The 23,385-nt window shown below is 31.6% G+C and overlaps 1 protein-coding gene and 1 long non-coding RNA gene across 4 annotated transcripts in view; both read left to right on the forward strand.

Annotated features, from left to right (window-relative positions):
• The first annotated feature begins 1,374 nt into the window (after window positions 1-1,374).
• LOC148852996 (uncharacterized) lies at window positions 1,375-16,891 on the forward strand. Of its 2 annotated transcripts, none has more exons than XR_016099313.1 (4): window positions 1,375-1,755; window positions 1,865-2,053; window positions 3,025-3,187; window positions 15,884-16,891. It is a non-coding gene; the product is annotated as an uncharacterized LOC148852996 (long non-coding RNA). The 2 variants fall into 2 exon arrangements; XR_016099312.1 differs by lacking the exon at window positions 15,884-16,891 and adding an exon at window positions 13,342-13,796.
• An 874-nt stretch (window positions 16,892-17,765) lies between these two features.
• The window catches only part of LOC148852997 (Got1/Sft2-like vescicle transport protein family), a 31,520-nt gene continuing 25,900 nt past the window's right edge, over window positions 17,766-23,385 (forward strand). Inside the window, exons 1-2 of one of the 2 annotated variants that reach the window (XM_088945057.1) lie at window positions 17,766-18,657; window positions 21,419-21,472. In XM_088945057.1, coding sequence (XP_088801183.1) covers window positions 18,523-18,657; window positions 21,419-21,472 — 189 coding nt within the window. In that variant the 5' untranslated portion in view covers window positions 17,766-18,522. The remainder of the gene's footprint in view (window positions 18,658-21,418; window positions 21,473-23,385) is intronic. The other variant, XM_088945058.1, reaches the window with a different exon arrangement.

Raw genomic sequence — 23,385 nt, forward strand, 5'->3', positions numbered from 1 at the left:
CAGATTGCTACAAACGGCTGTTAATACTATTTCTAACTTTTCATTATTAACCCCTATATTTATTTCCTATCTCTCTCTAATAATTCCCATATTCATGATAACTTATCAATTTTAAATTTATCTTACTTCTAATATTTCTTATTAATTCTTAAACAACCCTTATAATTACTCCCTCTCTCAATAACTCCTATATTAAAGGCAACATTTTAAAATCATATTTTTCTTATTATTAATTAATTCCTACATTTAAGGTGACATTCAAATTTGAATCAACTTTCATAACCATTAATTACTATAGCTAATAATTTTTGGTATAAAAATTGCAATAGGAAGGTTTAAACCTTAGTCATTGGTTTGTAATGGCAACAAGGAATTAAGTACACCATTATACCATTCTCCCCCAATTGCTTGTCATAATCATATGCACATTTTATTCATAGTAATTAAACATTTAATTATTGGTGGATGTTTGTCAATATATGATAAAATTAATTATTAAAATTTATAGAATAATAGCTATTAGCACAAATTATATTGGTTTTTATTTTATTTTATTTTTGAAAGTTAAGGTATATGCATATACATTTTAATCTTCCATCATTTTCCAATGGTTACTGATTTTGTCCCTATGTATAACTTTATATAAACCATTAAAGTATGTTTTTTATTTGTATCTTGATTTTTGCCTATATCCATATATGTGTAAAATGTATCTCGATACATCTCTTAAAATTATCTATCTAATATATCTTAAATTTCCAATAATTTGAACCTTACTTAAAATTAATTAATGAAATCTCTTAACTTTTCTCTAATTCTTAAAATGTTATTTTTTCCGTACTTAAGTTTTACAATAAATCATTCCACTTAAATTGATTTAATTTCATGGACAATGAAAATATTATATGTATTGACCCTCCAACTTGGCATTTCTTTAGGGAATTCAGCTTTGGGTACTTGATTGCCCCACAAAATAGTGATGTAACCGCAGCCAATTGGGATTAAGAAGCGTTGGCACTAAGAACAAGATCTTGGGATGAGTACCAAAAGTATACTGCTCATTGGATGATCTATAGACTCTGAAAGATGAGGCACCTTCATCCATTAATGTGGTTTGTGGTTATGGGGGGATATAAATAAATAAATAAGCAAGTTAATTATATTACAGACAAATATTGATACGTGACAGCCTAGAAGTAATTAATCACAGCCATAAATCGTGTATTTGAGACTCATATTATAAACCAAATATTGTTTATGTAAAGGAAAGGATGAACCACTTTTCATTCTCTTTTCTGACATTTGCTTTCTTTCTGGGGTTGAATTGCAATCTTACTGCACTTATAAATTCAACTTGCCTTCTTCTTCTTCATTCTGTGGTAATCGTTTCTCCCCTAAACAGTAGATACTACTCTGTGCTCTTTAGGACCCAGAACTGCATCCAAGCCTTCTTTCAATTCTTCTTTCTGAACTGTTAGAAAATAATCTGGGTTTCTTTCGTTGATCACTAGAATCAATCACCTCTAAATTAAACTTTGCAAAGATGGTTTTCTCCCAATTTTTTGGTGTCTTTTTCATGATGGGGTTTATGATAAGTGGTAACAAATATGCTGTAGATGGTCTCAGAATGGATTACTACGCTAAGAGTTGCCCATTTGCCGAAACAATAGTGAGGAACACAGTGAATGGAGCTCTGCAAGAAAATCCTGCTCTTGCAGCCGGCCTTCTCAGATTACACTTCCATGTTTTGTAGAGGTAATGAATGTGCTCTCTCTCTCTCTCTCTCTCTCTGTAGATCTCTGTGTGTGTAAATACTTGGGAAAATTAAACTTTTCTATCTTGGACTTTGCTTTGGACATCATAGGGATGTGATGCATCAATCCTTATTGATTCTACGAAGAATAACAAAGCAGAAAAGGACTCCCCTATAAATTTGAGCTTGCGTGGATTTGAGATCATTGACAAAGTGAAGGAGGAAGTCGAGAATCAATGCCCAGGAGTTGTTTCATGTGCCGATATCGTAGCAATGGCTGCTAGGGATGCTGTTCTTTGGGTGAGAATTGAAAATTACTATCATAATTTAATTAATTAATTAATTATTCCTTCCTATGCGTGTTACTTTCAGATATATAAGGGGCTGTTTGGCATCGTTGTCGTTTCCTGGAGCAACGGTGTCACATCAGTGTCACACTGGAAAAAACAGTATTCCAGGAAACAAGCATTTGTTTAGAACCATTTTTCCATAAAAAACAGTGCTCCAAGCCACTCTCAGAAATTGGGAAGTCATGGCTTGGAGCAACACCAAATTTGGTATATGTTTGGCATCAATTTTGCTGATGTGTGGCTTGGAGCACCATTTTCTCAGAAAAGGGTGCCTTTTTTTTGTTTGGAATCATTGCTGCCAGGTAGGACATTTCTGGAGCAACAACAAATTTTTCTGTTGGGTACCAATGCTCCAGGAAACGTTTTCTGCACTTTTACCCATTATCTACTGCCACATCACTGCCCTGTTGGCAACAATGAGCTACAGCTCTAAGAAACGCCAAAGTTGGTGTTGCTCCAAGCCATGCCTTCCCGATTTCCAAGGCGTGGTTTGGAGCACTGTTTTCTATAGAAAAACAGTTCCAAACAGACGGTTGTTTCTTGGAGCGCTATTTTTTCGTACATGGCACTGATGTGACGCCATTTTCTGGAGCAACAACAACGGTTTCAAATAGACGCCGGTGTTTCCTGGAGCTGCAGCTCATTGCTGCCAACAGGACAGTGATGTGGCACTGGATAACGAGTATCAGTGCTGAAAATGTTTTCTGGAGCAATAGTAGCAAACAGAAAAAGTTATTGTTGCTCTAGGAAACGTTCTACCTGACAACAACGATTCTAAACAAAAATAAAGGCACACATCAGCAGCACCGTTGCAACTGCAGCATCTATGTCAAACATATACTAAATTAATCTCTCTTTTCCAAAAACACCACCTTAATTAGTGACACTTGTTTATTTTCAAATGATGGTTTGTAACTTCAGGCAGGAGGTCCTTTGTATGACACTTCCAAAGGAAGAAAAGACGGGAGAAAGTCCAAAATAGAAGAGGCAATCAACATCCCCCCAGCCGAATTCAATAGCTCCCAGCTTATCAAGACCTTTGGAGAACATGGTCTCAGTGTTAAAGAAATGGTGGCTTTATCTGGTATTGCTTTTACAAAGATTCATTAGATTTTATTATTAGCTAGAGGCTCAGTCTATTTGCAGTGCAGATTTCATTGGTGAAGGAGTAATGGGCTGAGTGCAAATCTTGGTTTAATTTTGTTTTAGTATTATTTTATTTTAAGGTTATCAATGGATCGGATCTACCTAACACAAACCAAACCAACTAATGTTGGTTCGTAGTTCTATGGTTTTGTTCCAATTAACAATTGGGTCAGGACTCTAGTTATTACTATTCCGAATCAATTATATAGCTACTAACGGGGACCCATGCAATGCATGGGTTTTGTTAGCCGAAAGCTAAACAATAGAAACACATAAGAGTATACAATTGTTTTATATTTTAATTTTTTAAATAATTAATAATTATTAATATTTTATATACTACTTTTAATAAATTTTTGCAATTTAAAAATAACAATAATTAATTTTAGGTAGAGATGTTCATAAAACAGATGAAACCGATCAACCCGATCCAACTCGACTTGACCAAGTTGGACCAGTTTTGGTTTGCCATTTGTAAATTGGCCAAAACCAAACTAACCTGACCATAGATATATATTCATATTTTTGTATTTTAAATATCTTTTTTTATATGGGAAAGTGAAAAAATTCCCATATTCCTTAGCCTAAAATATTTTATATCATAAATTTAATTTAATTTAAAATTTTAATAATACCATTATAGTTTTTCAAATTTAAATTTAATTTCTATGTCTAAATCTTATGGACCCAAACTGATACAACCTGAGTTGGGTGGTTTTCACTAATTGTCAACCAATTTCCAGTGATCAACTCCCCAACCTAACTAGGTTAATTTGGCTGCCAAACATCATACAACTGAACCGAACCAACCCGCAAACACTTCTAATTTCATCTAAGTTAATAGTCTAATCTCTAAAAAATGCCAATAAGTCAATCTCCAATAATTATTGAAAATTTATAGTGAAAATACACAACTATTAAAAATAAATTTATAATGATAAAACAATAAATATCTAATAAAAATATAATAAATAAAATAATTACAAAACTATAATAAATACTAAAAATATATTAAATTAGTCAATAAATAGTGTAATCTCAAATAACAGTTTAGTCTCTAATAAATGTTAATCAATAAATTATAACAAAAGTACATAATTACTAAAAATAAATTTGAAATAAAAATACAATAAGTATATAAATTAAATTTAGAAATTTAAATAGTCGTAGTTTAATCTCCAATAATTATTAAATTTTTTTTGTTAAATAATAAAACAAAAATAGATTTATGCATAATTATTGAAAATAAATTTATCACAAAAAACAATAATTAATTTCATAAAATACAATAAATATTAATTTTAGTATACAGAAAAATATAATAAATATTTATTATGATTTTCAAATTATTATTAATAAATATTAATTTTTTGAACGTTATTTTCTAAAATTATTAATTGATATAAGTGAAATTAGTTTACAATATCATTTAGTTATTTAAATAATATAATTATTTAAAATTTTAAAGTATTAATAATTTATTAAATTTCATAGTCCATAAAATTATAATTTATACTATTATTACATAATTTCGTTATTTTAACTATTTAAAATTTAGTTATGTTAAATATTTAAATGTTTAAATAATATTTAAATTTTTTTGTCATTTGAATTATCTTTATTTTAAAGTTATGACATAATGTTAATTATTATGTTATATGATTATTTATCTATTCTTTATATTTTTTATTTAAGATATTTAGTTATTGAAATATTTAAATAATATTTTATTTTTTATGTTAAATTTATATCATTTAAATAACATTTAAATTGAATAATCCATAAAATTATAATTTATATTATGAGTACATTATTTCGTGATGAATTTTATACAAATATAATTTATTAATAATATGAATATTATTAAATCTATTATAATTGTTTTTATGTTTTTATAATTATTTAAAATTATTATATAATTTTGTTATAATATTTAAATAATTATTAAATTTTTTAATTTGTTTTTATGTTTTTATAATTATTTAAAATTATTATATAATTTTGTTATAATATTTAAATAATTATTAAATTTTTTAATTCAAACTTTGTTTAGATAGATATAAATAAAAAGTGGGGGAGAGGATAAATAGGCATTAAAGATAATTTAGGAGATAAATAAGAATTATAGATAATTTAGGAGAAAGTGGGGGATAGTTGTGCCACTTGGCTAGATATTAGAAAAGCAAATCCCTCTTTCTTTATTTGTTGATTGTCAGAGATAAGTTAGCCTATGTTGTTTCCTTATTTGTTTAATAGGCAATTATGTGGTTAAAAAAATAAAAATTTATTCAAAAAAAGGAAATTCGTAAGGGGGTTTGGAGCTAGGAGAGGCTTGGTGTCGTGGACAACCTTGATTTATATATAGATAGATAGATTAATATATAAAGACCACTTGGTTTTGTTTCTCATTTTTGTTATATTTTATTTCCAAAAGGGGAATTTTTATAGATAATATATAAGATAATTTAGGTAAAAATATTTGTTTTATCAACACATGAATAGTTTATTATTTTACTATCATGATTATTAAAAATAAAACATTAAGTTGTTGTTATTACTATAGGGAATTATATGTATCAATTATAATTAGGTCTAATTGGGTCAAACCCACTTGTTTCGATTGAATGGTTCTAGGTCTAACATATGTAGATGACTAATAATTGGTTTAGGACTAGTATACACCTTGTCTTGAGCCAAACCCGACCCATTGATAGCTCTACTTTAATATATTTTGTGAGTTAAATTTGGAATGAGTAAAAAGTGGAAGTACTACGATATGAGAGTAAATCTATATTTCTTTTAAAAGTGTGAATGAGAGTGTAAAACTTTTGTTTAACTAAGATACCCTAATTTTTGAATTTGGGTCCCTATCTAGTTATAAAGACAAAAATGTAATTTTGAGCAAACACTTCTCTCCTCATTCAAATTTCTCTCGTTAAATTTTATATTCAAGGTATTAACTCTCATTAACAACCATGGCATCCTATTGTTGACTAGAATGCCCTTATTTTTTAATTTGATCCCTCTCTGATTATGAGAGCATAAAATGTAATTTGAACTACTACATTTCTCCTCATTCAATCTACTCTCATGAAGTCTTATATTTAGGGTACTAACTCTCATTCTTTCATTGAATCCTATATTTAAGCTATTAGTTATACAAAAATAAATAAATTTTATCAATTAGATCTACATCCAATACTATCATAATTAAATAAAAAACTTTTAAAATAGAAATAATCGGTCATATCTCTAATGTGTTATATATATATATATATATATATATATATATATATATATATATATATATATATATATATATATATACACGCACACACACTAGTAATTAAGAATGTGCATTGCACGTGAGAACATTTTCCTCATATTAATTACTTCAATTTTAGATACATTATAGTTAAGATAGAAATTGAAAATTAATAAAAATAACAATATGATTAAATTTAAGCTTAAATTCTTGTAGTAAATGTGCATGTGCATTACAGTGGAAATTTTAAATTACAATTATTATTATTATTATTATTATTATTATTATTATTATTATTATTATTATTATTATTATTATTATTATTATTATTATTATTATTATTATTATTATTGTTGTTGTTGCTGTTGTTGTTGTTGTTGTTGTTGTTGTTGTTGTTGTTGTTGTTGTTGTTGTTGTTATTATTATTATTATTATTAAATTTTGTATTCTATTTTTTCATTTTTAGTGTTCTATTTTTTAAAATATTTATTATTCAATTATGACAACATGAGTTTCATTGAAATGTTAGATCATTGACATATATATTTTATTTACATTTTGTAAATATTTTTTACTCATCACACTTAATTTTTCTTTGACATATTTAACATATAATTTTTTATATACTCTTTTAATTACTTATACTTTTTTATTTATTAAATATTTATTATTTAACTATCTTATCATCGATTAATCCATTTGACCCAAACCACTAAACCACCACCCCAAAAGGAAAATAGTTTTGGTTTCTAGGTTGACATTAAATTTTGTATTACATTTTCATCATTAATAAAATTATTTGTTAAGTATATTAATTATTTTTGTTCAATATAATAATTTATAATATTAGATATGTATCCAATATTTTATTTTTTATAAATATATAACAATAGATATGTGCCCAAAATTTTCACTTTTTTTTATTTTTTTTGATTCTTCATATTTTCTATTTTTAAAAATTTTATTATTTGACTATGACATCATTTCATTTTTAGGTTGATTTTAAATTTGGCATTCCATTTTCATAATTAATAAAAAATACTTCTTACATTTCATAATTATTTTTGTTTTGTATAATGAATATACAATATTAGAGATATGTTTTAATTTCTCTAATGAAAATAACATATAATATAATGAATATACTTATTTTTGTTTCATACAATATACTATGACATCATTTCATTTTTATATTTTTTTGCATTTTATATAATTTTGAATTTTATTATTTTAATTGCAGCAACATGGATTGGCCCATTTGACCCAAAATGATTTAATTTCTTAATACTACCTAGGTGAAAACACTATTTTTTCCAGGTAGATTTTAAAAGTACAAGTTTTTATATTATTGGAATTATTAATTTATTATGTATGGATTTGATTAATAGAGTTTAATGATGAGAAGAAACACTTAAATATATGATTCAATAAAGGTGAATGTAAGTTAATACCTTAAATGTTGGATTTAATGGGAGAAAATTGAATACATTAAATGTCTTAAAATTACCACTTTTCAATTCATTTAATATTGATAACCAATTACCCTATTTGCCCCCATTTTTTATTAATAAATTTAAATATGGAAGGTAAATTTTGTCCTTAGAAAACTCCTAAAATATTCTTGAGGCTATTTGAGCTTTTTAAAGTTGTGTGTGTAAGTGTGTGTAAGTGTGACAAAGAATAATTAATTCGATTGATAAAAGAAATGAAATACAAATTTAAAACTAATCCAAAATTGATGATTCTTTTTATTTGGTGGCAAGTCAACAATTCCACCTTTTGGGTCAAACGTGTTAACCTTGATGTCATAATTAAGTAATAATAATAATTATTATTATTATTATTTAAAAAAGATGAAAACACATGAAATTATAAAAAACACAAAAATTTGTTGAAAATATTTAATCACATCTCTAATATCATATATTCATCACATTAAACTAAAATAAGTGTGACAAATAAGATATATATATATATATATATATATATATATATATATATATATATATATATATATATATATATCATCATCATCATCATAAAGGATTGTCACATGCAACATACGTGCACAATTACTAGTGAAAGAAAAAGAATGATTGAATATTGGGAGGAGTAACAACCAAATTGATGTGATCCCCACTTTATATGAGAGAAAATGAAAGTATAATGGGGGTTGTACAAATTTTACAAAGCCATAAATGACTGCAAATGAGACAAAATGCAAATTCTCCATCAAGTAAGTGTTGTAAATCATAGTTACAAACAAATACATGGAAATCTGAACCGGTGCAATTTATCCATCAAATTCGGATTTATGCTGCTACAAATGGAGCCTTGGGTTTGTCAAGGACAAAATTGAATGTTGTAGATTCACCATTCATCTTCTTGGTTGTATAGGAGGACACACTAGGAGTGGCAGGCTATCGTACATTCAAAAAAAGGTTGAGCAACTTCAACTCTACCTGTGATGTAGATCCTACCCTTGATCCAAACCTTGCAAAAGATATGTCCAAAACATGCAGTGCTGGAGACAATGCAAAATTTCCCTTGGATTTCACCAAAAATACATTTGACAATGTGTACTACAATGCATTACAACAGAAAAAGGGGGTACTTACCTCTGACGAAACCTTGTTTACGAGCTCTAGAACCAGGGGAATCGTGAAGGGTTATGCGATAAACCAAGCAATGTTTTTCTATGATTTCTCTAAAGCAATGGTGAAAATGGGTATGCTTGATGTTAAAGAAGATAATGAAGGAGAGGTGCGAAAAAATTGTCGTAAAATCAATTGATTGGAAAGGAGTTCTTTTTACTAGTTATATCTAATTAAATATTATATTATTGGTTAAAGCTTGCATGTTGGTCATGTATGTATGGGTATACCACTATATAGGGTTGTTAATATTTGACGTGATTAAGGGTGTTCATCAAAAACCAAAAACTCTGAAAACTGAACCAAATAAAAAATTTTGGTTAACTAAACCAGTTAATATATATGTCATAAATAGATATATATGCATTATATATATAATATATTATTTATTGTTTATAATATAATATGTTATATGTGTTTCTAGTATTTATATATTTATTTATAATATTAATTATAAATATAAAAAAACCAAAAAACTTAATAACCAACCGGTCAAAAACTAAACTAATCAATTGGTTAACCAGTTGGTTTTGGTTTGATTTTAGTTCATACAGTTTGGAAAATAGGCCCATGGTTCAATTAACCAAATAGTGAGTATCAACAAACACAACACGTAAGCACAACATGAAAGTTAGTGGGTTTGAGTTTACCTTAATTTGGTTGAAATACTATTCAATAGGTTAATTGTATCAATTCCGTGTTAATTTGGGTTATACATGTTATTTAGTATAGAATTAAATAGATTGATCATGTTAATTTGGGTTAGCGGGTCATATCATGTTACAAGTATAATAAATATGTTATATTCGTGTTTGAAATTTTGACACATTAATTAATCGTGACGTTTTCATGTTTACCTATCCAAATATCCCAGCTTGACACGACATATGAACACAAATTGCTATCCTTACCTCTATGTCATAATGGTTATGTCTTATGAATATTGAGGCTCTAGATCAAGTTGTGGTGCATTTCTTTGAAGGTGTGTATGTACTTGAATACATATGCAGAGTATATATTATCTCTATTAAAATGGTGTACGTTATAACAAGGAAACAACTTGGGATGGTTCCCATGATCATAGGTTGACCTTAGCTAAAAATCCTAGGTAAGCACGGCTTTGGTTTTATCATCATCATCATCTATCATAAGATTGTCAATGCAGTACTAGCAGATCTAGGACGTTTGATCAGTAGGGCAGGCATTATCATAACAGCTTAGGTCCCATTTGGCATGCCTTTTTGTGCGGGCTATCAACTTTTTAGAATCTCGGTAGTTCGCTTTTTAGTCTTTCTCTCTGTTTGGTCGGGGGAAGATCTTTTCATTGAAAGACTGCACCCAAAAAGATGTGAGAAGCACGATTTGAGTTTATTTTGAGAAAGACACGCCTCCAACCAAACGATCTTTAGGCTACCAAGATCGTTATGTAAAAGCTCACTATGGCCCCATTTGGCACATCTTTTCACAAAGACTATCAACCTTTTAGAAGCCTAACAACCCGCGTTTTGGTCTTTTCTCGTTTAGTTGAGAAAAGATCTAGCCGCCAAAAGCCGCAACCTCGAAAAGATGCGAGAAGCCTGTTTCGGGTTTGTGAAGATCCAAGTGGAGCTTTTTGTCTTTTTTTTCAACTTGTCTTCACGTGGAAAGATGTGCCTTAACCAAATGGTCTTCAAGCAGCTAAGATCTTGATGCAAAAGCTTACATCGTCTTTTGATTGTTAGAGCTTCCAGAAGATTTTTCAAGAAAGACTTGCCAAACAACCCTATATATGTCTTTTGGCTATTAGATCTTCTAGAAGATCTTTAAAAAAAGACTTGCCAAACGGCACCTTAGTCAATAATATTTGAGTAACTAAAACAAAAAAAAATTGTGATTAAAATATTTTTAATGTAAAGAGAAACTCAAGTTTAAATTAAATGGGCCTTGGCCAAGCCCAATTCTACAAAATATTTTATCCCATTTAGGATGTTAACACATGGCACAAAAATTTTATGTGCCTACAGGCACATACCTCTTTCTTGCCACTGGATCATAACAATAATAACCCTTTTGATTTTATTCATGTCTCAAGAATATGCATTTTACTATCTTGTAATCAAATTTCGATCTAAGGGGATCAAGGATATGGACAAACAAATACAACCAAAGACAAGTAAAGGTAGAGGTGGTCATGGTTCAGGCTAGGTTTAGCACCCAAGATAAAGGCTTTAGTCTAGGCTCAAGCCTGGCCCAACCCACACCCTAGGCCTAAATTACAAACCTGGGCCTAGGCTAAGCTTTCAAGCTTTCCAAGCCTAATGAAAAGAAAATACATAGCACAAGCCTAAACTATTGAGTGTTGACTCATGTGTTTACCATTTAGTTTTGTCCAGTCCCGCAACTCAAGAATAGGAATCAAGGCATTGCCTTCATCTATAAAAGGTCTTGCTTAGGAGGACAACTCTCATACTTGAGTTGACTCATGTGTAGGCACGTGTTGACTCATTTGTTTACATGTGCCAATTCATGAATATTTATATAAAATAATAATGTTTAATATAAAATAAAATATATTTGCATATATATTAAATATATAATATTAAGTGTATAATTTATTATATATTATGCATAATATAAAATGTAATATATTTAAGAATATTTTATATTATATTATGGGTTGAGCCAGGCTTGAAGTGTTAGGCTCAAGCCCAACCTAGAACTTTCAGGCTTAATGTGGCTTAGGTTGCGTCGAGCTTTCACACAAAAATTTGGGCATGGGCCCAAAAATTTACGAGCTAGGCTAGGCCAAGAATGTTCACCCTTACGTAAAGGGCTAGTAAAGAGATCATCATTAGGGTATAGGAAATTGAAAGCAGTCTTGAAAGCCAAAACACAAGAAAGAATATAGTTTATGAGAAATATAGCAATACAAGCAACATTCCATCAAAATTGGATAGGAACATGAGAGATAAACACTATGGCACAAGAAACTTAAAGTATATGTTGGCTCTTTCTCTTTGCCACCCCATTTTGCTGAGGGATGAATCATAACTACTCTGATGAATGAATCCATGATCTAACAAATATGTAGCAATGTTACTTTATTGTATTTAGAAAATTAAGTACCATCTAATGAAATTGCTTAACAAGGATAGAAACTTCATCTTAAGAATGCACAAAATATAAGCATGAATAATGGTAGAAGTTATCAACAAAATGTAAGAAATATCTATAGCCACTTATATAAGGAATATGACAAGGCCCCGCCAATTAATATGCATGATATCAAGGGAAAAGTACTTCTTTCATTTAAAGTAAGTATTACTACAATGCTTTGGAAACTAATACCCTCCACACTAAAGACTTGACACACTAACAAACTTAAACAAATATACAAACAATACTCCTAAAGAAGAAAAAGAAACATGATGCAATCTTCATTCCAAGTTTATAGACTCAAATAACACATTACTATTATGAAACTAACTCTAATAGACTGTAGCAATAGGCTCAAATAGGTAGAATCTATCTCTCTCATGGCTACTGCCAATTATCTTCCTTGAACACTTAGGAACATAAAGAACAAAGCAAGAGTAAGCCATCTAAAATCCTAATTTCTCATTTTCTAAACACAGGAGCAAGGAACCTATTAGCAATAGCGATTTTATCCCCACTTAAAAGCAATTTATGATGGTAATGAAACAAAGTAGAGATACTAATCATATGATCAAAATCTCCCAAGTCTATGATCCATGGTATGTTAGAAATACCTATAACTAAAGCTAAGTTTGTAATAGCTCTTATACTAGAGTGGGTAGATGTGCTAGGAGGATGAGGCATAGAAGAAGTTGGTTGTATTGTTTAATTTCTGCTTTGGCTGCATTGAGTTTATCCTAAGAAGGCGGTATAGGAGTGGGAGCATCACTAGAAGTGGCAATAGTGTTTTTAGTGATCCCCATCCTCTAAGGAGTGGATGCAATTTCCAACATGTATCACATGTATGTTTAAGCTTCATGGTCACATGCCACCTCCCCTTTCTCTCGCCTACATTTCCTCCTTTTTCCTATTGACATCTATATTGCTAGTTTGGTTGGAACTTAAATGATCTATGCATTGACTTTATGTATTTTGATGATAATGAATTCAATGAGAATACTAATGGTGTGACTAAGTATGCAACTATCTTATGAAAAGGTTCTACCTAAATTGAATTAAAGCTATAAGGCTTACAAAGATGAAGAGGTGGAAGTTTTGTTGAGTTGGTTGCTTGAGCTTAATGACTTCATCACCATCAACTCTTTCCAACCGAGGAAGCTCCAGCAAATCAAGCATGATAAGGCTACCAAAAATCTCAAAGTATTGGAATTTCTTTAATTGGTCATTTGCCACAACAACTCATTAGGGAGGAAGACTACATCAAGCTATGAAAATTTGTATCAATCTATAGAAAATTGATGTAATCAATTTTTTTATGCACTCTTTTAATGCTCAAGAAGACTGAACTTGGGTTAGGCAACCTTAGAATCCAAGTGGCTAGAATAGGTTTCGTTCCTAGGCTTTCTTGGACTTAAAAAGAATTTTACAATTTTAAAAATCATTTTGAAAGCTAATGGATTCCAAACCTTTGGATTGAAATTTCCAAAGTCTCTAAGTGTTGGACTATCTGATAAGCAAAGATTGCCTAGGCTCTATAGTATAATCAACTAACTATTATATCCAAACCATGACTTGCCAAGACTATGAGACATAGTTGACTACCCCAAAAGGCATAGTCGATTACCTATGATAGTCGTGACATAATTATGCCCTATCTAAGAGTCATAGTTGACTATCTAAAAATTCATAATTGATTAACCCAGACAAATCAAGTACAAAATTGGTATTAATCAACTGACATGGGGAACCAATTGACTAGGATAGAAAAAATGATTCCTCCCTTCATGAAGTATACAACTAACAATTTTGATAGTGAACTACTTTGGAAAAAATTTAACCATTTAAAGGCTCTAACGGCTATTGTCATCTTTAGAAAGCCTTCTATCAAGATGGAGCAATTTTGAATCATTACCAAGAATAGCCATTTGATGGTACAGATTACTTAGAATGGCCACAATCTGCAAAGATGCCATTGGAGTTCATGGAAAATTGGGCTATGTCACCAATGAAGGGAAGAAACCTGAGACTAACTACTCCTAATGGGTACAAGAAAACTACATGGTGATGACTTGGTTATGCAATTTCATGTTACCCCATATAAGTAAAAACTTTCTATGGGCTAACACAATTTCATGCAATTTCATGTAACAGAAACTTATTCACAAAGTGAGAATGTTGCTAAAGCCTATCAATTGAGAAACCAGGTGATTGCTACTAGGTAGGGAGAGAAGTTTATTGAAAAATTATTTTTTAGCCCTCAAAACCTTATAGAAGGAGATAGATTATTTGAAGATTGTGGTTTAAGAAAGTATCAAATATGCAACAACTTATCAGAAACTGGTAGAGAAGAATAGGGTATTTGAGTTTCTTGTAGGACTTAATCGTAAATATGACATCATACGATAGCATATTCTTTCTCAAGACAGTAAAACTCTCTCTTAGGCATATCCCTTGACCAATATTTCCACCATATTTGCCTCATATCGCCTCTGCTTTGGCAAAAATAGAGTTTCCACAATTAATGGATCACATGTTCCCATTATTGAAAAATGGTTGGTTTGTCAAGATAACAAATACCATCTTTAGAAGGTGAACTAGTAAAGGATGTTGGAAGGTATCAAAGATTGGTGGGCCGGTTGCTATACTTATGTATGACACAATCATATATCTTTTATGCAGTGAGTGTTGTGAGTCAATACATGCATGCCCAACGAGTTTAGCATTGGGAGGCCATTGACAAGATACTTTCCTATTTGAAGGCACACCCAAGTAGAGACATACTGTTTGTTGACCATAAACATGTGAAGTTAGAAGTTGACATAGCTGTTGATTGGACAAGGTGCCTAGATGGCAGGAGTTTACATTCTTATTAGTGGTAATCTAGTTTAATGGAAGAGTAAGAAACAATCACTTATAGCAAGGTTAAGTGTAGAAGATGAAAACAAAGCCATGACATTTTAGAGCTCTTCTAGGTCCGATCCCTATTAAGGAAGATTGGAATTGAAGTCGAAGAACCTATGATGCTATACTATGACAATCAAGCAACAATTAACATTGCCCATAACCCTGTTTAGCATGATAGGACAAAGCATATAGAAGTGGATAAACACTTTATAAGGGAAAGGTGACATTCGGAGAAATGTATTTGTCATATGCTGCATTTGATTTATAGTTTGTTGATGTTCTTATAAAAGGTGTTGCAAGAACAAGCTAGAGCATGATATGTGCAAGTTGGGAATGTGTGACATCTATTCCCAACTTGAGGGGGAGTGTTGAGTTTTGGGTTGATAACATTTGTTTTTATTTACAAAGCACAATTAGAGAGTTATTAGGCCCAAGGAAGGGCATACTTGTCTTTGTATTTAGTTTTATTTATGAGTATGTAAGCTAATGAAAGGGGTGACCAAACCTAATTTTTGGCTTCTTCCCATTCTCTTCAACTTCTTGCCTCTATTCTTCTCTACAAAAACCTTCTTTTTCTTTTTTTTTGTTCTTTATCTTTTTCATAGATTTTATATTAAAATGGAATTTTTGCACTTTTTTACTATGTTTAACATCGATTCTCACAATATTCTAGTAGTTTGATCTTCGCTTTTAGGTAACTCCATCTTCAGCATCGGGGCACTTTTGGACTAATTCTTTGGGCATGCTGACCACCTAGGGAGTTGTATTTGTAGGCTTCGTAGCAGGTATATCCTAACTATTGGAAATCAATTTGGCGTAGTGTTGTAAATCGATCCTTAAGGAAAAGTGGTTTCTCATGAGAGATTTGCTCTCTCTTTTAATTTCAAGAATTTTTTAAATTCACCTTTGCCACCATCAATGTTTGACCTTTATGTCTTTCTCTTATTCTATTCTTCCGTATTCACATTGAGAATACACTCCTTGAAACATCTTCTTCTTCTAGTTACTAACAAATAAGCCCATGCAATGCATAAGATTCAATAGAAAATTAGTTAGGTTTAAAGTTGGAAAATTTGAGTTTTAATATCAATTTGGATTCTAGGTAGGGCGCATATTTAAGGTTGACACTTAACTTTCTCTAATCTATCAAATTTATACTCTTACTTTTTTAGAGAGTGCCAAAAGGGGAAAGGAGTTAAGAGAGATTTAAGAAGGGAGGATTTTAATGAGGTAGGGGAGATGCTACATAAAAATTGACTATTAAGAGAGAGAGGAGGGGGAGAATTTTAAGACTAATCTTATTGGAGAAAAGTAATGATTGATTTTATTAGTGACCATATGACCAAGCCTTTCTATTTTTACTACTTATATTTTAATAGTTTAATTTAAAAATAAATTACCACATGCCTTAGAAATGGGAGAAGAGGGAGGTGTGATTAAACTATATGGTAAGAAAGGACCCTAGGCCTCCCCTCTTTCTTCTTGCTAATATAGGTCTAGATTTGTTTGAAGCTGAAATCATAAGTTATAAAGCCAAAAGACCAAAAGACTCATTCATTTAAAGGACTAAAAGACCTAAAATCAAGTTATAAATTTCTATCAAGTTGGTGTAAATTTTATAGCCAAGAGTTTGGTGTAATGATTTTGAAACTATACCAAGTTGTGGTCACATATTCTTTTATACGGTCTAGTTAATACCATAAAAATGTGTAAGAAGTAAAAATAAAAGAACGGGAGAGAGACTGAGGTAGAAGGAGGGATTGATCGAGAAAGAGAATGAGAGAGATTGAGGGAGAACGATAGGTAGAGAAACACAAAAAGAGAATGTGAGACATTAATAGAGAGAATGTAAATATAGAAACTAAAAACCATTTTTATTTATTTTCATATGACATAGTCATTGAGCAAAGAGAGACAACTAAGAGAGAGAGAGAGAGAGAGAGAGAGAGAGGAGAGAAACTAAAAACCCTTTTTACTATTTTCAAATCACACAACATTAAAGGAAAAATTCGGTATAAGATTTTTGTTGTGCCTAACATAGATTAAGAGTCTCATGTTGGCAACAACCACATAAGCCTCTAATGATATGGCAGGGGTTTATAATTTAAGCATGTGTAATTTAACAATAGATATGACATTAATCATACAAGCGTGCAAAATAGGATTCATGTAGCCAACCCCATATAATTGGGAGAAGGCTTGGATGATGAGGATATTAATACTAATATTATAATATTATTAATTAATAATTACTAAATAATTATAAAATAAGTGAAATGTAATATTTAAAAGTAATTTAATATTTTAATATCATAATAGTATTATTAATATTAACATAAGGATTAACAATTAATACTAATAATAATAATATTATTATAAAAATATTATTAGTGAATACTATTAAAAATAGTAATATTATTATTAATTACTAACAATTATAAAATAAGTCAAACACAAAACTTAAAATTAATATGTATTAAATAATTGAAAAATTACAAATAAGGCACTTAAATTAATTAATAAAAATAATAAATTTTTATATGAGCCCTTTCCAAATGTTTTTTTTTTTTGCCTTTTGAGAAGATTTCTCAAAAATTTACATTATAGAAGGGTGAAAAAGACCATCTCTCAAAAGCTCAGCAGATCTTTCACAAAAATAAAATAAAAAAAAGAAACCGTTGAGCTTTTAAAAGATCCTTTTAGAAAGACTTGTCAAACAAAACCAAAGTAAAAATTGAAGCAAAAGTGTACCAGAATTTGCATTGTTCTTATTTACACTCTTTTGCATATATTAATACAAATGAAATTGCACTACAAACAAACAAATTAGAAATAGGAGGTTGCCTTGCGTCGGTTCATTTGTCCGCCCCACCACGGGCCGCCCCACAGTATATCCCCGCCGTGTATTAGTAATATGTCATTCATCATCGGGAGATGATCCCAATACACGGCGGGGATGTGATCTCGCCTTGGCCTTGCTACAGATCTGGACTCGCTTAAAACGTACGTTATTCATCACCAAAAAAAACAAATAAAACGTACGTTATTCGTCATCCAAGTTCCAACAACCCATCCGCGACGGAGCTAGGCCCCAATTCGTATTTAGCACTACCAGACAGGTAGACGCTAACATCTCCAATAGGAAATAACATTTGCACCACTCCGCTTGGAGAATTTTCATCTTCTTCTGTACATTGTTTTCAAGAAACTCCAGAGATTCCCGACGGACGAAGAAGCTCCATTGCGACAGATCTACTTACTATTTCCCTCTAAAAGCAAGAATTCCAATTGGGTTCTGCGTAATTGTCGTCGTGAATGGAGAAAATGAACCAAGCACTGGAGAAGGTGAAGATTCTGGTGGGAATGGAGGTGGACGAGGAAGAAGTTGCACAAACCAACTCCTCTTTATTGGACGACTTCAATCGTGAGTGCACATTATCGACTAAGCAGGTTCCTACATTTCCCCCTCTTCTTCTTCAAGTCCTTAGTTTAGCTTTACTTGATCAAATTACTGGTTTCTTGTTAAACTTCTAGGTCTCCTTCAATTTCAGTCTATTTCCTTGTATTAAGAGCTTATGATTTCCTTTTATTTTTATTTAAATTCATGAGATTGGATTTGATAATTATATAATCCTCTGTGTTTTGGTGTATATCTCATGCTGATTTGTCACATTGATATTCACTGATTTCTCGGAAAACTTTTAACTGTAGGGTATGATATCAGAGACTCAGCATAGGTATTCTTTTAGATCTGGTTTCTTATTCATTCCGCTCCTATGGAGTAACAGAGGTTGCATGTAGGCCGGGCTGGAATGTGCTTGAGACCATCCTGGAATTGATGTATCTACTTCCTAGCCTGTTATAATTTGTTTTGGGACAAAACAGAAAAAGAATAAATCCCCTTCCTTTCCAACGTCCAAGCAACTTGTGGTGGGAGGATCGGCCCTTTTAGTGAAAATATCAAAAGGTCAAAGCTTGTGCGTTTATTCACTGGGCATACAGTTGCATGTCAAGTTTTAGCCTTCTAGGCCTAATTTAACCTGAGCCTAAGGTGCTCCATGGTTCTAGAGCAAAGTTGCAATGAACTTGCACACATATTCAAGCTGTCTACTACTGTTGATAAGATGGCTGAAAGTAATAATCTTTTGTTGTCTTATTTTAAGCAACATCATTTCTGCATAAATACAAACATTACTTTAGTTGTCCACATCAAGGCACATAGAGGGTCTTGTGGCCTATTTTCATGATTTCTTCACTAAACCAGAATTATCACTAAGAAAGGTGAATAAAAAAAGGATTGAATTGTCAAACTCTGAAGAGATGGGACTCATGGGAGATTGAAAATATTATAAATAATAGGATAACATTGAACATGCTATTTACTTTGAGGATAGAACCATAGCAGTTTGTTCAAGCAAAATTCTACTTAATGGGAACAGAATTTGATGTACTATAATCCTGTTGAATGGGCCGATTTGTGTTTAGTTTATTTTCTTTTAAATTAAGAAGTTGTTGGGCCTTGGGCCCATTAGTTTTAATTTTCAAAAGAGTTGTAACTATTTAGTTTGAGTTGTTGCCCTACTAAGGGCATCTTTGTAATATCTCATATTTAAGTTAAATATAAATAGAATGAGGGGCTGGTGGCTAGGGTTCTGATACACAGTCCTAGTTGACCTTCTTCTCCTTTTCTTCCTCTTCCTCTTCCTATTGCTGAAATCTACAACTTTCCCCTCTTCCTTTCACAAGAAGCTTGACCTAATCAGCAGATAGTGGTTTCTACTAATCCTAGAGGAGAAACTTGAGTTACAAGAATTAGTAGGAGTTCATTTCCTCATTCCACCACTCTTTGATGTTATGGGTTTAACTTTGGTGTTCTCAAAACCAAAAAGGTATTCAACCTCCCCCATGGTCTCATTTTAAATCATAATGGGACAATGGTTTGAAATGGGTTTAGGGAGTGCTTATACAGGATAGGCTAGACCAGTGGTTTTCCCAATCCAAAAAGGAAGTGAATCTATCCAGCTTGAAGCAAGAAGGGGGCACTTGGATATTAGACCATGTAAATTTGGCTAGGAGCATGGGGATATCTTTTAGAGCATAATATCATTGATGACAGTGTTGAAGTCTCTGATGCTAGTAGATATGACCTGATTAAGATAGTTGGATTTACAAGATAATCTAACAATATTAACCCCAGCAGAGGCCCTACCCATAGTCGGCCCTCTAGTAGACTATTTACATTTTTATTACAATTAATACGTATTTGAGTTACTTATCTAAAAATAAATAAATAAAATCTCCTTCCTATATGGGAAATCACCTCATTCGTCATAACCCATTGAAATCCATCATCTACCCTTTCAATTTCACCAAAATTGAAAATTTTCCAATGAGTTTTTCCTTGTAGAAAATCACTTTGTTCTTCTACAAAGTGATAATTCCTCTAAAAGCATCCTATGATGGGGTCATGATCCAACTAATATTCCTAGAGGACCAAAGGATTCTAACCCACTACAGCCTTCTTACATTCCAACTGGTGATCTTCATTCTACCTTCTTAGCTAAAGCTCGGTAGTTCCCAGTTCCCACCTCTGATTACATTCTAGTTGACTTAATACTAGAAATAAGACAAAGCGTACTTGTTTTATAACTATGGCTCTTACTAAAATATCTCTTAATACAATTAGCTTGTAATCTAACTAGGAAAGCTATTAATCTCAAATAATCATATAGTAGTTACTGAAAAATCATTAAAATAACTGTACCATCCATGCTGATTAAAAAAATACCTTACTATCCATAAGTACATAAAAACTAGGAAAGTTCCACATTTGTCTCATTTCTTCTTCATTATGCCCCAATAATGTCTGAATTTGTGGAAGGGCCATTCAGTTCAATTTCTGCCCCCATTTCCTTGACCCATAGACTGGTAAAGGGTTTTCTGTCGCAAACTTAGAAATTGTTTCATCTTCACCTGTTTTGTGAAAAAACAGTTCATCTTTGTTTATAAATTATGTTAAGATTGTTTATTGAGTAAGAAGTACATTTGAACAATTATAGCAGAATGGTTTCACCTTTATTTTGGTTCCCCAGTATTTCTGGAGCAGAATTTATTAATCTGTAGGAGATGTGCTTCTTACAACTTTAGGATTTCATTGTTATAGTCTTTTGACCTGACTCCTTTTTTAATATCTCTTCATTTCATTAATCAGAGATTATATGGTTTTGTGACATGCTTGGTTGCTGGTATAGTTTGTACATTCCTGGTGAGTTCCTTACTGCATTTAACTTTCCATTGTCCTTTTCTTTCCTTCTTAATCTTCTGTTTGTTTTAGTCAATATATGCAAGAACCATTTTTTGGGTTATAAAGTAGTTAACTATTTTGAAGATGATATATACAATTTATGGTAGGTTTTAAGATACTAGCTAGCAGTTGAAGAAAAGAAGTGAAGAATGTAGGAAACAAAAGGAGAAAATTGGGGAATGTGTTCATGACCCCTATGTCACTCTCTTAATTCATTAAGTGTAAGCAGACATAAGTGCCCTTGATTCCATGCAACTTACATGGACATGGGTCCAACACAACACATCTGATAACACTCCTTAAGTTGGTTCACAGATGTCAAACATGTGGCGTTGATAAGAATATTAGAGAACTGAAACGTCCCTACAGCTTTGGTCAACATTATCGGTGAACTGATAATTTGTGATTTGTCTTCATGAATGGTAAACCAATATCTTTGGAAGCAACTTTTTCTCAAATAAAATGTCTGTGAACTTTGCCTTGATATGCTTGCGTTAGTAATGTTGCACTGATTTGTGAGAAATGCTGATTGTAGCCTTGTTATTACAATAAAGATCCATTGGACCCTGTACTAGACATCCAAGCCCTTGAATTAGTGTTCTTAGTGAAAGTGCTTGCATGTTCCATAAGCAATTCTCCTCTGTTCTGGTTCAGCATTTAATCTAGCAACTACGGACTGCTTTTTACTCCAAATAACAAAGATCCCACCTACAAAAGTGCAATACCTAAACATAGATCATTAGTCAATAATTGGTCTTGTTCAGTCATCATTTATGTAAGATTCAGTACCCATATGTGAGAAACATAATAGTGAAAGATGATTCTGAGACAATAGTGGGTTGGCTGAGAATGATAGTCAAACAACATGGCAGTACTGGAATACTTTGAGAGGAATCAAGCATGTAGCAAGTGAGAGGGTCCTGGATGGGTACCTAGATCAGTAAACCAAATGGCTGATGCACAGAAAAACAAGGAACAAGTAGGGAGCAAATGTATTTCGGGGGGGGGGTGAGGTATCTAGTCCACCCATCCCAAGACCCCAGATAGCTGGGACCAACATTTGGTAGTGGCCTTTTCTCTTTATTGATAGAATGACAGGTGAAAGTTGGCTCTAAAGAGGAAGCAATTACTTGTACGTAAATCATTGTAAATACTAAACTTTTTACTTTTTACCATTAACAAAGAAAAAATAAAAGAGGAATTCGTATGACCATTCCTACAGAATAGGTGAAGTATTAAGATAACAGTGTTTGACTCATTACGGCCAGATGTGTAGAACAAGACGAGTGAATAAACTGACTGACAGCACCAATAGCATGGAAAATATCTAGTCTTGTAAATTACAAGTAAGTCAGCCTGCTAACGAACCTTTGAGATGTATGAATATATACAATTGGCTCATGACCTTTATCATCTAACTTCAAGTATGACTCCACAAATATCGTTGCAAGTTACTTTCTTGTCTATTTGAGAAGATTTGGACTGTACTTGCATTGTAATATGAACACTTTTTCCTTTAGCTTCATAACTCTATGCCAAGAAAAGATTGGAAGAGAAGTTCTAGATGAATTGCAAGCACTTATGGTGGTAGGAGTTCTAAGCAGGATGTTGAATAGAGGGGTGGAAGCTGGCTTGAATGGACAGTTCAAGATTGAAAGGGAAGGTTTAACTATCACACATCTCCAATATGTATGTGACACTTTGATCTTCCTGGATTGTTTGGTAGATCAAGTTTTGAAGTTGAGAGCCATTCTTAAATGTTCTGAATTGCTTGCTGGGCAGAAAATAAATTTGGATAAGAGTGTGATGATTGGAGTAGGGGATATTGCTCAATCTTTTTAGAGGAATGTGCAGGTGCTCATACTTGGGACTTC

Source organism: Nelumbo lutea, chromosome 5, assembly GCF_056320005.1.
Source record: "Nelumbo lutea isolate HS-2025 chromosome 5, American lotus-T2T, whole genome shotgun sequence".
In the NCBI taxonomy this organism is placed as follows: domain Eukaryota; kingdom Viridiplantae; phylum Streptophyta; class Magnoliopsida; order Proteales; family Nelumbonaceae; genus Nelumbo; species Nelumbo lutea.